Below are 16627 nucleotides of genomic sequence, written 5' to 3'. Positions count from 1 at the left end.
TTATGGCTTAGTACTGTTGTGGAAAATAGTTTTGACTAAACGGACCCTCCCGAAGGGTCTCCCCGGACCACACTTTGAGAACTGAACTGATGAATTAGAATAATGTTTTTCTTATTATAAAAGTTCATATGCATTTTGTGGAAATAAACATTAAAAAAACTAAGAAAATGAAAACTGCCCATGATGTTACAGTGGCACAAGTTCCATCCCTAACCTGGTAATTTCCACATGGGACTGATGTGCCCCCCACCCCCCAAAAAAGAAAGTGTAGCGATGGACTGGTTTGTGAGTGGCTTAGATTCAAGGCGGGTTGGACAGATGTAAGTGGCCTTTAGGTTTTGACTGGGGACAAGGAAGCAGTAAATCCCACAAAGCTGATGCCGGTTCCTGGTTGCAGGCGGAGCTGACCTGGACACCTGTCCTTGGCCACTGTCCTTTCTAAGGAACTCGCCTTCCAGAGCCCACCCGCACAAAACTGGCAGGGGGACCCTCTCAGGAGCAGAGGTGATGGCGATCTTCAGGCAGCTGTCCCTGGGCGCCAAGGCTGCCCTGGCTGCTGGCACTGTCTTCGTGTCCATGGTGGTCTCCCGTTCCTACCTGGCAGAGAGCCTTGAGCTCAGGGCTTGGCGGTGGCTGTTCCGCCTGCAGCTCGCCCTGTTTGCCAACTCGCTAATGCTTCTCGGCTCCCTCTACATCTGGCGTAGCGCCATCAGCAACCTCAGCCAGTCCCCAGCCGCAGAGTCAACCTGTTTCCAGCTCTGGAAGGTGGCTGTCATTGCATTCTTGGCCCTGGCCCATTCCAGTTTCTTCACCATGCTCTTTTTAGTGGCCGAGGAGCCCTACCTCTTTTCCCTGGCTGCCTACTCCTGCCTGGGGGCATACATCATCATGGTTTTCTTCCTCTGTACCCTCAGTGGCATGGAGCAGGCCTACCAGCTCCTGGCCTGGCGCGCGGGCAGGGTCGTGGGCAGCCTCGACAGGACAAGGAAGCTGGCCCTCAGGCCGGCGCTGGCAGTGGTGGTGACCGCTGTGCTCAGCGTGGTGGGGCTGCTAAATGCCGCCCAGCCCCCAGCTGTGAAAACCGTGGACGTGCCCATCCACCAGCTGCCCCCCACCATGGACAACCTCAAGATCGTGCTCCTCTCGGACATCCACTTGGGCCCCACGGTGGGCAGGACCAAGATGGAGATGTTTGTGAACATGGTGAACATGCTGGACCCAGATGTCACAGTGATCGTGGGTGACCTGTGTGATTCCGAAGCCTCTGTCCTCCGCACGGCTGTTGCTCCTCTGGGCCAGCTTCATTCCCGCCTCGGCACATACTTCGTCACGGGGAATCACGAGTACTACACGTCAGATGTCAGCAACTGGTTTGCGCTGCTGGAATCCCTGAATGTCAGGCCCCTCCACAATGAGAACATGAAGATTTCTGCCACCCGGGCGCAGGGTGTCGGCAGTAAGGATGACGACTGGATCTGCTTGGCTGGGGTGGATGACATCGAAGCGGACATCCTACACTACTCTGGCCATGGCATGGACCTTGAGAAGGCCCTGGGGGGCTGCAGCCCAGACCACACCACCATCTTGCTAGCTCACCAGCCCCTGGCTGCCAAGAGAGCCCTGCAGGCTCGGCCAGATATTAACTTGATCCTTTCTGGGCACACGCATGCTGGGCAGATCTTTCCCTTGAACGTGGCAGCCTATCTCCTGAACCCCTTCTTTGCTGGTCTCTACCAAGTGGCGCAGACTACGTTTGTGTATGTGAGCCCAGGCACTGCCTACTATGGGATACCCATGCGGCTGGGCAGCAGGGCAGAGATTACTGAGATCATCCTCCGGCGGGCACCCTAAACCCCCCTGCCATATCTGCCTGCTCATCGCCCTTGCCCTCCATCTCCATCCCTCTGCCGGGCAGGCTGCCTGCTTTACCCCCTCCAGCCTCTCCTGCCAACACATGCTTGTCACGAGCCTGGCTTGCACCGGGATTTGTGGTGGGGCTGCCTGGCAAGTCCAGGCAGTTTAACTCTGTAGATGGCCATCTGCTTTTTTATATGCACTGGTGAGGCCACTAAAGTCACTCATGTGAGAACAGGTGTCTGTTTTCCAGATGATATGGAGTAAGCCTCTGCAGAACTTCATTTTGGGGGTTGAGCCAAAATAGGGCTGTGGCTTGAAAGGGATGCCTCTGGAAAGTGGAGTAGGAAGAGGACTCTTGGCCTTTTAAAATCCTCTTTAGGATTTTAGCAGTTTCTAGAATCATCGATCCAGAGCTTTCTGGGGAAGAGGCAGTATTGCTAGATAATCTGGGAGAACTGGCGAGACAGAGGCCCTCTGGCTTTCTTTTCCCCCTTGATTCTATCAGAGTCACCTTTACTGAGAGCATTTACCAGTCACTGGCTGGAATACAGGGCTCATCCTGTTCCTGGCCTTGAGCCCTGCTGTCTGACTGGTTCTGCTCCTGGCCATTGGGATGGGAGAGGGGGTGGAAGGATGCAAGCACCTGTAGGTGAAGGTCACAGTGCAGCTGCCTAGAAATTCAGAGGGTGTTTGCCTCCCTTGACACCTTTTGTGCAACACGGGGATGAGGTGAATAGGGACAGGCCACTTTCTTCTCCTGAGAGATGGGGAAACAGGCAAAGAGAGGTGGAGCACTGGCTGCCTGACAAGGGATGTGGGAGATTCTGAGCCAGAAGTCAGATTTTCTACCTCCCAACAAAAGTGTTCTTCCCACGGGCTGATGGTTAAGTAGCTACACCCTTATAGGTGAGAATAGGATTCAAACACAAGTAACAGTGTAAAGATGACAAACAGGCTTGAATCCGAAGTTCCTTTCAAAGTGGTCTGCTTAAGGCTGAGTTCAGTCACCATAACTATGTGGGCTGGGCCCAGAGAGGGGTTGGGGTTGGCCAGTTTCAGTGTGGGAGGAACAGTCCAAAAAGTGGAGTGCCCGCCCTCCACCCCAGTTTTTTATCTGATTTGGACTTTTGCTCCCTCCCAGTGGGGGGGTGGGAGATGGACTGAGCTTTGCATGGGGAGTGTCAGGGCTCTGGGCTCCGGTGGCCCTGATGCTTTCCCTCCTGTGGGGCCTTGGCTGTGGGGGGCTGGGCTGTCCTTCCTGCTGTGTGTCTCACTGCCTCCCCCGGCCTCTGCAAGCCCGACCCCATTAGAACTGTTCTGAGGCTCTGGACACAGAACCATATGGCCATCCCTATGCTGGACCCACAGAAAAAGGCAGGAGTTACTGTGTCTGGAGCAGCCCCATCACCCACTGGCCAGCCCCTGGGTCAGAGGCAAGGGCCTCTTTGACACTAGGGGAACAATAAGGCCTCTGGAAAAAGGCCTCACTGGGGATCTTTCTTCATGAGGGAGCTCTTACCTGGAGGAGCACACCCTTGAAGCAGACTTGACCTCACAAATCCTGAAATTGAGATAATTATCCTATCTACCTCAAGATTGTTTCTTGGGGAGGGTATTAAGATATGGCACAAAGTTGGCAGTGGCACTGTCTCAAGTCAGCACTTGATGTTGCTAATTTTTAAACATCTCATGGGACATGCAAAGGGGTTATTTTGGTCACAGATGCCCAGAAACTTTATGGAGCATCCAGTCCTGTGGATTGGGTGATTTGTCAAAGCAGCAACTACTGGGGTTTGCTCCCCTCTGCCCATGTTAATGTTTTCCCGTGCATGCTTGGCTTGGCCAGGACGAGCTTCTTCCTTTTCTTCCTTGTCCTGTTGCTCAGTGGAACCCTGGGGAACCCTGGAGATCACCTTTCTTGTGTTCAGGCAGCTGAAGTGTTGACAGCACGCCTTCCAGTCAAGTTTAAAATATGTCTTCAGGAATTCCCGTCATGGCTGAGTGGTTAACGAATCCAACTAGGAACCATGAGGTTGCAGGTTCAATCCCTGGCCCCGCTCAGTGGGTTAAGGATCCGATGTTGCCGTGAGCTATGGTATAGGTTGCAGACGCAGCTCGGATCCCGCGTTGCTGTGGCTGTGGTATAGGCCGGTGGCTACAGCTCTGATTAGACTCCTAGCCTGGGAACCTCCATATGCCTCGGGTGCGGCCCTAGAAAAAGATTTTTAAAAAATAATAAAATGAAAAAGTAAAATATGTCTTCAAGTTGAGATTTCAGTGGTTCTCTTATGGTTACTGTTTAACCATCCTTACAGCCAGGAATAAATTTGGAGAAAAACTTAGAACCAAGGAAGGGACCCTGGAGAGCCTCTCTATGAACACATTCTACAGATGGTGCAATTACAGGGGTGGGGGTGGGGCGGAGTGTTTTGTCCAGGGCAGTGCCCAGCTCTGCTCAGGCTCCCTGCCTCTCCACTTCAGGAAGGTTGCTCTTCCAAACCCTCTCACTTTCTTGTGACCCTAGTGGGGCTCCCCGGCTTCCAGCTTCCTTTTGGGGGGACCCCCCCTCCCCGCCCCCGCCAGTCTACTCAGAGTTGTGCCATTTGTTTCCCACCCTTCAGTGCAGGGGGTCCTGTGTGTCTCTCCTGCTCTACCAGCTATTATTTCCCTGGTGTCTTGATTTGGAATCATTCTCTTCATGCCCTAAACTTGATGGAATCTGTTTCCATCTGTCCTGCTTTCCATCTTGCATTGCTCTTTTCTTTCCTTTGGGTCCTAGTGGCTTCCAATCTTGTGCATACGTCATCCTTGCTCTGAAGTCCTTGCTTAACTGAATCCTCTCAAATCAGAAACAAGACAGGTCCATCTGATGTGCCTGAAGAATAGTCAGTAGCATCTTCCCACACTTGGTTTATGTTCCATGAAATAGTGGAAGTTTTCCCAGCAGAAATTCCTCCATTTGTCCAGCTATGGTCCCGGTGGCCACTCTGTGGGCACCCTTGACACCTCTGTTCCCTGTTCTTCACCTTCTTTGATTTGTTTATTTATTGCCAGGGGAGGTGGAGAGGAACATTTACTTGAAGATGGAAGATTCTGTTTCAGTGTAGGTTGTTTTTTAAAATCTGTTAAATGCAAGTTAAAATATAACAATGCTTTCTAAAAATTAACAGTAGCCTTTGTATTATGATGCTATTGTTGTATATCAATCCTACTGCCATCCATTCCAAACTGCCATCCATTCCAAACATCCATCCATCCATCCTTTTCTCCCCCCCTTTTTTTTAAGCTTTTTATTGTGAAAAGCTGAAAATATTCACAAAGTAGAAAGAAAAGCATGAATCCCCATGGACTCCTCACTCAGCTTCAACCACTGTGACTATTTTACTGTGCATTCTCATCTACCCCTGCCCCATGCTTACTTTTTTTTTTGTCTGGAGTGCTACAAGGCAAACCTTAGCATATATACTTTCACCCAAGACTACTTCAGTATGAATCCCTTTAAAAAAGCATATCCAAGAGTTCCTGTCATGGTGCAGTGGTTAACGAATCCGACTAGGAACCATGAGTTTTCGGGTTCGGTCCCTGCCCTTGCTCAGTGGGTTAAGGATCCGGCGTTGCCGTGACCTGTGGTGTAGGTTGCAGACGCGGCTCGGATCCCGCGTTGCTGTGGCTCTGGCGTAGGCTGGTGGCTACAGCTCCGATTCAACCCCTAGCCTGGGAACCTCCATATGCCGAGGGAGCGGCCCAAAGAAATAGCAAGAGACAAAAAAATAAAATAAAATAAAATAAAAAATAAAATAAAAAAGCATATCCAACATGTTGTTAGGGCCAATGAAATTCATGATAATTCTTTAATATCCATCTAATACCTTGTTAGGAGACTTGGGTCTAGAACTCAGATCTTCTACCTCTTAATCCAAGTGTTTTTTCCCACTGCCTAGGTATTAAGTAGTTATATCTCTTCCAGGAGAGTACAGGATTCAAATGCAGATAATTATGTAAAGAGTTTTCAGTTTTTCCTGCTTTCTCTCACTGTCTTTTCTGTGTGTGTGTATGTGGATAAAAAAACACGTAGCATAAAATTCATCTTAGTGATTTTTAAGTGTACAGTTCAGTAGTGTTAAATGTATACACATTGCTGTAAAACACATCTCCAGAGCTTTTTCATCTTGAAAATGTGAAACTCTGTATCTATCAAACAACTCTTCCCCACCCCCCAGCCAGCCCTCAGCCCTTGGTAACCACCCTTGACATTCTGCGTGTGTGAGTTCCACTACTCTGGGTACCTCATATGAGTGGAACTGTATGGTGTTTGTCTCTTGTGATGGGATTATTTCACTTAGCATAATGTCCTTGGTGCTCACCCCCTATTGTAGCCTGTGATAAGACTTCCTTCCTACTTAAGGCTGAATAATGTTTCGTATAGTCTTTCTCGTTTTCATATTTTGAGGAACTTCCATACTGTTTGCCATAGTAGCTGGACCACTTTGCAATCCCAGCAGCAGTACACGAATGTTCCAGTTTCTCTACATCCTCACTGAAACTTGCCTTCTGTTTTTGGTAGTGGTGTGCAGAGATAATTTATTGTGGTACTGTTTTCATTTCTCTCATGATTAGTCCTGAGCCCATTGCGCCACAGTAGAAACTCCTGCCCATTTTTAAATCAAGTTGATTTTTAGTTGTTGAGTTGTAGGATATTACCTATTGTGGATATTAACCCCTTATCAGATATATGATTTGAGTATATTATTTCATGTTCCTTAGATTGATTGACCCTTCACTCTATTTATCATGTCCTTTGATATGAAAAAGTTTTTAAGTTTGATGTACCATTTGTCTATTTTTGCTTTTGTTGCCTGTGCTTTTGGTGTCATATCCAAGCAGTGCACTGCCAAGCCCAATATTATAAAGCTTTTCCCCTATGTTTTCTCTGAGGAGTTTTGAAATTTTACAATCTTGGAGTTCCTGTTATGGCTTAGCATTAGTGAACCCAACTAGTAACCATGAGGATGCTGGTTCCATCCCTGGCCTCGTTCAGTGGGTTAAGGATCCTGTGTTGGCCTGAGCTGTGGTATAGATCACAGATGAGGCTCAGATCCTATGTTGCTGTGGCTGTAGCGTAGACTGACAGCTGCAGCTCCAATTCAACTCTAGCCTGGGAACTCCATGTGGCAAGAGTGCGGCCCTAAGAAAAAAATGAAATTTTATGGTCTTGATCCATTTTGAGTTATTTTTGTATATAGTGTAAGGTAAGGGTCCAACCTGATTCTTTTGCATGTGAATATCCAGTTTTCTCAATCCTTTTCGTTCAAGAGACTGTCCTTTCCCCATTAAGTGTCCTTGTTGAACACCATTTGAACATATACATGACAGTTTATTTCAGTCCCTTCTATTCCATTGGTGTATTTGTTTGTCTTTATATCAGTGACTCATTGTTTTTATTACTATGGTTTTATAATATCTTTTGAAATCAGGAAGTGTGGGTCTTCAAACTTTCCTTTCCAAAATTGTTTTGGCTATTTGGGGTCCTTGAAATTCCATATGAATTTTAGGATGAATTTTTCTATTTCTGCAAAAAATGCTGGTGGGGGGAGTTCCCGTGGTGGCAAAGCAGAAACGAATCTGACTGGTATCCATGAGGATGTGGGTTCAATCCCTGGCCTCGCTCAGTAGGCTAAGGATCCGGTGTTGCTGTAAGTTGTAGTGTAGGCTGGCAACTGTAGCTCCTATTTGACCCCTAGCCTGGAACTTATATATGCTGCGGGTGTTGCCCTGAAAAGCAGGGAAAAAAATAAAAATGCTGTTGGAGTTCTGCTAGAGATTACATTGACTCTGTAGATCACATTGGAGAGTATGAACATCTTTTTTTTTTTTTTTTGGTCTTTTTGCTATTTCTTTGGGCTGCTCCCGTGGCATATGGAGGTTCAGGCTAGGGGTCTAATCGGAGCTGTGGCCACCGGCCTACACCAGAGCCACAGCAACGCAGGATCCGAGCCGCGTCTGCAACCTACACCACAGGTCACGGCAACGCCGGATTGTTAACCCACTGAGCACGGGCAGGGATCGAACCTGCAACCTCATGGTTCCTAGTCGGATTCGTTAACCACTGCGCCACGACGGGAACTCCATGAACATCTTAACAATACTGTGTCTTCTGATCCATTAAATGGGATCCATTTCTATTTATATGTGTCTTTTTATATCTCAGCAGTATTTTGTAGTTTACAGTGTATGAGTTTCACCACTTTGGTTTGGTTTATTCCCAAGTATTTTATTCTTTTTGATGCTATTGTAACTGGAATTATTTTCTTAATTTCCTATTTGGATTGGACCTCACTGTTAGTGTATAGAAATGCAACTGTTTTGTACTTTGATCTTGTTCCCTGCACCTTTGCTGAATTTGTGAGTTCTAACAATTTTTTTTTTTTTTTTGGTGTGTGATCTTTAGTGTGTTCTGCGTCTAATATCATGTCATATATGAACAGAGATAATTTTACATCTTCCTTTTCAATTTGAGGTAATTTCCTTCTCTTTCCAGTTTGTTGAGTGTTTTATTAGGAAAAAAATGTTGAATCTTGTCAAATCCATTTCTGCTTCAGCTGAAACCATCATGGTGTGATCCTTGATGATATGATGTTTCCATTGACTGATCTTCGTATGTTGAATCATCCTTGTGTTCCAAATCTCACTTGGCCATAGTGTATAATCCTTTTAATGAGTTGTTGCATTTAGTTTGCTGATATTTGTCAAGGATTTTTGCATCAATATTCATCAGGAATATTGGTCTGTAACTTTCTTTTTTTGTTGTGTCTTTGTTGTTGTGGCTTTGGTATTAGAGTGTCATAGGATGAGCTTAGACGTGTCCCTCCTCTTTAGTTTTTCTGGAAAAGTTTCAGGAAGGTGTTAATTCTTTAAATGTTTGGCAGAATTCTCTAGCAAAGCCTTCTGGTCCTTGGTTTTTCATTGAGATTTTCAATTACGGACTCAATCTTCTTACTAATTATTGATCTGATCAGATTTCCTATTTCTTTTTTTGTTTGCTTGTTTTTGTTCTTGTCTTTTTAGGCTAGGAGGTTCCCAGGTTAGGAGTCTAATTGGAGCTGTAGCTGATAGCCTATACCACAGCCATGGCAACGCCAGATCCAAGCTGTGTCTGCGTCCTACACCACAGTTCATGGCAATGCTGAGCCACGATGGGAACTCCCAGATTTCCTATTTCTTTATAATTCAGTCTCAGTAGGCTGTATTTTTCTAGGAACTTACCTGTTTCTTTTAGGTTGTGCAGTTTGTTGGCATGCAATTGTTCATAGTAGTCTCTTAAAATCCTTCTTATTTCTGTGGCATCACTTATAATATCTCTTTTTTGTTGTTGGGTTTTTTGTTTTGTTTTGTTTTGTTTTGTCTTTTTGTCTTTTCGTCTTTTTGTCTTTTCTAGGGCAGCACCCATGGCATGTGGAGGTTTCCAGGCTAGGGCTCTAATTGGAGCTGTAGCCTCCAGCCTATGCCACAGCCACAGCAACCCGAGCCTCGTCTGTGACCTACACCACAGCTCACGACAACGCCGGATCCTTAACCCACTGAGCAAGGCCAGGGATCAAACCCGAATCCTCATGGATCCTAGTCAGGTTCATTAACCACTGAGCCAGGACGGGAATTCCTCCTCTTACATTTCTGATTTTAGTCACATGTGTCTTCTTTTTTTTCTTAGTTAATCCAGAAGATTTGTTAATTTTGTTAATCTTTTCAAAAAATAAACTCTTGGAGTTCCCATTGTGGCACAATGAGTTAAGGATCTGGTGTTGCTGAAGCTACAGCTCAGATTCGATCCCTGGCCCAGGAACTTCATGCCGCAGGTGCAGCCAAATAAATAAATAAACTCTTACTTGCATTGACTTTCTATTTTCTATTTCATTTAGCTCTGCTCTGATTTTCATTATTTCCTTCCTTCTGCCAGCTTTCGGTTTAGTTTTTTCCTTGGTTGCTTGAAGAATTATGTCACCTTACAGTTCTTCTGTTTGAACCAAGATCTAAAGATGAGGTCCAAGAGTTCCCATTGTGGCTCAGTGGTAACGAACCCAACTGGTATCCATGAGGACTTGGGTTTGATCCCTAGCCTCGCTCAGTGGGTTAAGGACCTGGCACTGCTACAACCTGTTGTGTTAGGTTGCAGATACAGCTCAGATCCTGCATTGCTGTAGGCCATCAAATCTGGCTTACCCTGGCAGCTGCAGCTCTGAATTTCCCTAGCCTGGGAAATTCCATATGCTGCAGGTGCAGCCTTAAAAAGGCAAATAAATACAAGATCCATACATTGTATGTGATATTTTTCTTCAGTCTCTCTAAGTTTATAGAATATACTCCCCTTATTTTGTGTTTTTTATTTGTTCAAGTTATCTGGATACTATGTCAGTATTCCTGTATTTTGGATTTGTGGTGGTGTTTGACATGTACTCTCCTTCATATTTTCTGTAAACTGTTAGAGGTGGATATCTATTACAATCAGAGAAAGAGGAGTTCCTCTCGTGGCTCAGTGGTTAACGAACCCCACTAGTATCCTTGAGGACGCGGGTTGGATCCCTGGCCTTGCTCAGTGGGTTAAGGATCTGGCATTGCCATGAGCTGTGCTGTAGGTCGCAGATGTGGCTTGGATCCCGCATTGCTGTGGCTCTGGCATAGGCTGGCAGCAACAGCTCTGATTAGATCCCTAGCCTGGGAACCTCCATATGCCATGGGTGCAGCCCTAAAAAGACAAAAGACAAAAAATGAACAAATAAAGTTAGAGATAGAAGCTGGATAGATTCAACTCTTCCTCTCTTTTGGTAGAAGACTTCACTGCTTTCAGTGCTACTAAGATTGATCCATGGGTCCCGATGCTGTCAGCTTGGCCTCTCCACTGCAAAGTTCTACATCATCTTTTCTTCTAATGTTTCAGCAGTTACCGATGACTGCTGCCTAAAGTCATTATTTCACTAGGGATTGTAAAATGGTGATTTCTTTTTTTTTAAAGTTTGATACATTTAATACAGAATTTAGTAGGCCAGACTACCAAATAGACTTTCTGGGAATAATTAGTTACATTTTATATATTCAAGAGACAATGGAAACTTCCTTTACCTCAGCTCTAAATTCTGAAAGAGTTTTTGTGGTACTTAGAAATATAATCCACCTGGAGTTCCTGCATGGCTCAGCGGGTTAAGGACCTGGCCTTGTCACTGCAGTGGCTTGGATTGTTGCTATGGCACAAGTTTGATTCCCTGGCCTGGAAACTTCCACATGCTGCAGGCATGGCCCCCCCAAAAAATAAGTATATGTTTGTGTGTGTTTATATGTGTGTGTGTGTGTGTTTTATACACACACACACACACGTATATAAAATCCTACCATCGGGAGTTCCCGTCGTGGCGCAGTGGTTAACGAATCCGACTAGGAACCATGAGGTTGCCAGTTCGGCCCCTGCCCTTGCTCAGTGGGTTAACGATCCGGCGTTGCCGTGACCTGTGGTGTAGGTTGCAGACGCGGCTCGGATCCCGAGTTGCTGTGGCTCTGGCGTAGGCCGGTGGCTACAGCTCCGGTTCGACCCCTAGCCTGGGAACCTCCATATGCCGTGGAAGCGGCCCAAAGAAATAGCAAAAAGACAGAAAAAAAAAAAAAATCCTACCATCAACTCCAAAGCAACGATTTTTTTTCTTGTTTCTTTTTTTTGTTTTTTGGGGTTTTTTTTGCTGTACCCTCAGCATGTGGAAATTCTCAACCAGGGATCAAACCTGTGCAACAGCAGCGACCCAAGCTGCTTCAGTGACAATCCTGGGTGGTTACCTACTGCCCCACAAGAAACCTCCAACCTGATGTGTTTCATTCCATCAAAATAATAAATCTTCCAGGGCTCAAAATATCTCATTTTGGGCCACCTGGAGCCCCTTCTAACTGACTTCATGTCATTTTGTTGTGGCCCTAATAGTTATTGATAGTTTTAGGCTTGTTTTGTACATATTCTGCCCTAGAATTGAATTAAGTGATTTCATAAGGAGCCCTTGTTCCTTTTAGTGGGAAATATTTAGAGACCATAAGCTAAGTACTAAGTGCTAGTGGCTCATGTCATTTCTAAGCTGCTTTTGTGACTGCTGCAAGGATATAAATATTTTATTTAGAGAAAAAATTTTAGGTTACATTAGTGTTTCCAATTTAAATGGAAGATTTTTTAAAAATAGACTTTTTTTTAGGTTTTTGTTTTTTCTCTTATAGCTGATTTACATTGTTCTGTAGACTTTTTTTTTTTTGTCTTTTGTTGTTGTTGTTATTGTTGTTGTTGTTGTTGTTGCTATTTCTTGGGCCGCTCCCACGGCATATGGAGGTTCCCAGGCTAGGGGTCGAATCAGAGCTGTAGCCACTGGCCTACACCAGAGCCACAGCAACGCAGGATCCGAGCCGCGTCTGCAACCTACACCACAGCTCACGGCAACGCCGGATCGTTAACCCACTGAGCAAGGGCAGGGACCGAACCCGCAACCTCATGGTTCCTAGTCGGACTCGTTAACCACTGCGCCACGATGGGAACTCCTAGACTTTTTTTTTTTTTAAAGCAGTTTTAGGTTCATAGCAAAATCAAGCTTTCCTGATTACAGCATTTTTACTTAACTTCCTTTGATTTTATGTTTGTTTCTATTTTACATTGAAAATGCTGGTTCCTAGCAACCTGATGTAATTACTTATTTATCCTGCTATGTATTTTATAGATTCAAATAGTAATGAAATATTATTAATAGGATGAATCTACTAGATGCCAGGTTTATTTGTTTTACCTGAATGCAGTTCAGGATGTATTTTTAGGAGTTCCTGTTACGGCTCAGAGGTAATAAACCTGACTAATATCCATGAGGACTCGGGTTCAATCCCTACCCTTGCTCAATGGGTTAGGGATCATACTTAGTGTTGCCATGAGCTATGGTGTAGGTCATAGATGTGGCTCAGATCTGTTGTGGCTGTGGCTGTGGCACAGGCCGGCAGCTGTAGCTCCGGTTTGACTCCTAGCCTGGGAATTTCCATATGCCACAGATGAGGCCCTAAAAAGACCAACAACAAAAAAATGTATTTTTATCCTTAGGCTAAATATCGTCAAAATACTGTTTCAAATTCACTTAAAATGATTTTTTTTCTTGTGTGAAAAGTTAGGTCTGTTTTAACTTTTAAGAGTTATTTTCGGAGTTCCCAATGTGGCTCAGCAGAAACGAATCTGACCAGCATCCATGAGGACGCAGGTTTGATCCCTGGCCTCGCTCAGTGGGTTAAGGATCCAGCGCTGCTGTGAGATATGGTGTAGGTGGCACATGTGGCTTGGATCCTGTGTTCCTTTGGCTATGGCTGGCAGCTATAGCTCCAGTTTGACTCCTAGCCTGGGAACCTCCATATGCCACAGGTGCGGCCCTTAAAAGACAAAAAAAAGTTATTTTATATTTTAAAATCTTACTTGTGTTTTTTGTTAACTATGCACTTACCTTTCTCTGAGATGAGGGGCAGAATTAAACATGTAAATGCCTGTGAGTCCTGGCAGATTGGGCACTGGTCCTCAATTGTGCTCACTTCTCCATTCTGCCATTTTTCTTTCTCCTCCACTGTCCTTTACTGTCTTTATCCACAGTCTTTTGGAATGCTGCACAAAAATCTTTTGGGAACAAGACAGGCATAAATAAATAAAATCACCATGCTGTACAGTAGAAAAATATATATATAAATAAATGACAAAAAATAAAAAATAAAACACAAAAAATTAAAAAATGAATAAATACACAAGCTCTAGCAGATCATTCACAAATTCCTCCAGATCCATTGATTATCCCCATTCCTTGTGTTGGTTTTGCTTCTCCTGCCTGTCTGGTGTAATGGTGCTTCCATGACATTTGATGTTTGAAAGGTTCTTTAGCTCTGGCATGATCAAAGTGTGTTTTACAGTTGTCTGAGATATTCCTTCTCTTTCTCTTTGTTCTGTAAGAGGGATTGAGAAAGCCCATGTGTGCAAATACCCTTCCATACTTATCTTCTCCTCTTCTCTTAATCCCTTTCCCCTCAACCCTAGGGTGCTAGCTGCCTGGAAGATGTTACCCTGGAGCTGAGCAGCTCATGTCAGAATTCTCCAGGCTTGGGCCTTTGGGCTGAGTTGACCCGGTGTGTAGGTGCTGGGGATGGAGAGACCCATGGAATAGGTACTTACCTGAGTTATATTGAGAGACCTGAAGACATAGCATCTTCACATAATCAACATGACCTTAACCTGTGATAGCACTGAGCTCCTTTTATTTCTTTTTTCAGGTTGAAGAATGTGCTCAAATAATGCAAATATAATTGTTTTTAGTCCTGGGGATTAAGAAACTTGGGGCATGTTCACATTACCTGATGATGTAAATACTGATGTTATGTTTTAAAATTTTTTTTGTACAGAAATGCTTATTTACCACTGAAATAATCTAAACAATAACTTTTAAAATGTTGTATTTGGAGTTCCCATTGTGGCTCAGCCAGTTAAGAACTTGACTAGTATCCATGAGGATGCAGGTTCCATCCCTGGCCTCACTGAGGGAGTTAGGGATCTGATATTGCTGTGAGCTGCGGCATAGGTTTCAGCTGCATCTCAGGTCTAGTGTTGCTGTGGCTGTGGCATAGGCCACATTTAACCCCTAGCCTAGAAACTTCCATATGCCGCCGGTGCAGCCCTAAAAGGAAAAAAAAAAAGGTGTACTGCACAGCATTAGCTACCTGATGTGTATTTGGTGTGGCATTATTTCTTTTGTACTGTGGTCTTTTTTTCTCCAGTATTATATGCATTATGTATATGGTGGGGGAGGGGGGACTTGGAAAGGTGTGGGCTTTGACTTGCTTGGAATTGCTTTTGATTTTGTAAGCTCTGTGACCTCATGCACTGTAAATACTGATGCTACCACACCCATGCACATGTGAAATAAAACTGTGGCTCTTGAGTTTTTCAGTTCCTGTGCCAATTAATTTAGAAGGGGTGGGGAGTTCCTGTCATGACTCAGCAGTCATGAACCCGACTAGTGTTCATGAGGACACAGGTTCAATCCCTGGCCTCACTCAGTGGGTTAAGGATCCAGTGTTGCTGTGGCTGTGGTGTAGGCTGGCAGCTACAGTTCTGATTAGACCTGAAGACTGGGACAATCCATGTGCCACAGATGTGGCCCTTAAAAAAAAAAAAATTTTTTGGAGTGGAATTTGCACACAGGGCAAATTTTACATTTTATATATTTGAGGTGAAAAAAACTGAAGTCAGCTTTCCCTTTCCTCTCTTCCCCATAAAGATGCTGGGGATTCTGAGGTCTTTTCACATTGAGGGGTCACTTTGGAGCCATGAAATGGATCTTCCCTCTTCACCTTGGCCATGACAGTCACCAGTTAGAAGCTATCTTGGGTGATGCTCTATCTGCAGCTGCTGTGTAGTCCTCTCTGCTCCTCTCCTAAGCTTCCATTTCAGAGACTTATCACTGCTCCCCAGGTCCACATAGCGTGGTGTTGTTTACACATCAGACTAGCATGACAGCTCAGGGAGTGTCCTGACCCTCTGTCATGGGAGGGAGGGAGCTGGGAAGTTACCAGGCCCCGGGGGTAAGAGGAAGAAAGTGTACTGCTGGAGATCCTGTTGCGGCACAGCAGAAACAACCTGACTAGTATACATGAGGACTTGGGTTTGATCCCTGGCCTCGCTCAGTGGATTAAAGATCCAGCATTGCTGTGAGCTATATTGTAGGTTGCAGATGTGACTCAGATCCCATGTTGCTGTGGCTGTGGCATAGGCTGGCAGCTATAGCTCCAATTTGACCCCTGGTCTGGGAACCTCCATATGCCACAAATGCAGCCCTAAAAAGTAAAAAAAAAAAAAAAAAAAAAAAAAAGAATGTGTACTGTTGTCCTGCCCAGTTACAAACAAACTGCTTTTGACCCTTTTTAGTGACAGTTTTGAAAAGATAAGAACATTTGCCACAAACCAAATGCCAGAGGCTGTATTGATTGGGCTGCTGCCACTGAGGCTACTCCTCTGTTATCAGGTGGTCCAGCATCATCCAGCATGGTCTATTTTGGGCAGGCACTCCCAGGTGATCTGACTGAGGGTGTGATGAGGACATCCACTGAGCCACTGAGGGGGGAAGGATCCACCTCTGCAATACCGGGAGGAAGTATGGACTTGTTCAGATTGATCCTGGGTGGAGGTGGGCAGCTCCAGGGTGTCCATTTGGTCCTTCTCTCCACAGTGGCTCTTCCTCATGGGGAGGGTTCCAGGGGCTGTTCAATACAACCATCCCAATTTGCACGCAGGACCAGGGACATCACCCTGGGGTGGGTCCTCTGACTTGTTGGGCCCACTGTGAGAAGGACGTGGGCCTAGGCCTCGCAAAGTGCAATAAGAAGGGGTGATGGCATTTTGGAAGCCCCAGTACCAGCGTCAGCTCAGACTGCATCCAGTAGTCCTCATGAGATCCGGGGATGCACACAGGTGCTCTAAGTCCCTCTGGATAAGGAATGTTTATTGTGTGTCCTTGGGGTGGCTTCACAGAGCCCTTCCTCAAAGGGATCCAGCCAATCCTACCTTCTGTCACTTGGCTGTTTTTCAGAGAACAGCCTCAGAGCTGGGAAGCAGGTGGAGTCACGATTTTCCACTGCCATGGCCAACCTCAGCCTTTTGCTCATGAGTGATTGATTTTTTTCCCTTGGGACACACATCAGCCAGCAACCTTTCTGGCTGCCCAACCGTCTCACCCTCTAGGAA

At 45.4% G+C, this 16627-nt stretch overlaps 2 protein-coding genes across 2 annotated transcripts in view; both read left to right on the top strand.

Moving 5' to 3' along the window:
* Window positions 1-16627, top strand: part of GLB1 (galactosidase beta 1) — a 102408-nt gene that overhangs the window by 2357 nt on the left and 83424 nt on the right. The window lies entirely within an intron of this gene.
* On the top strand, window positions 178-2073 carry TMPPE (transmembrane protein with metallophosphoesterase domain). Its single transcript, XM_047769539.1, has one exon. The coding sequence runs from the start codon at window positions 508-510 to the stop codon at window positions 1849-1851; it is 1344 nt and encodes a 447-aa protein (XP_047625495.1). The 5' UTR covers window positions 178-507; the 3' UTR covers window positions 1852-2073.

This window comes from Phacochoerus africanus, chromosome 1, assembly GCF_016906955.1.
Source record: "Phacochoerus africanus isolate WHEZ1 chromosome 1, ROS_Pafr_v1, whole genome shotgun sequence".
Classification (NCBI taxonomy): Eukaryota; Metazoa; Chordata; class Mammalia; order Artiodactyla; family Suidae; genus Phacochoerus; species Phacochoerus africanus.
The sequence above is the reverse complement of the archived record's forward strand: the minus strand, read 5'-3'. Positions and strand labels throughout refer to the sequence as shown.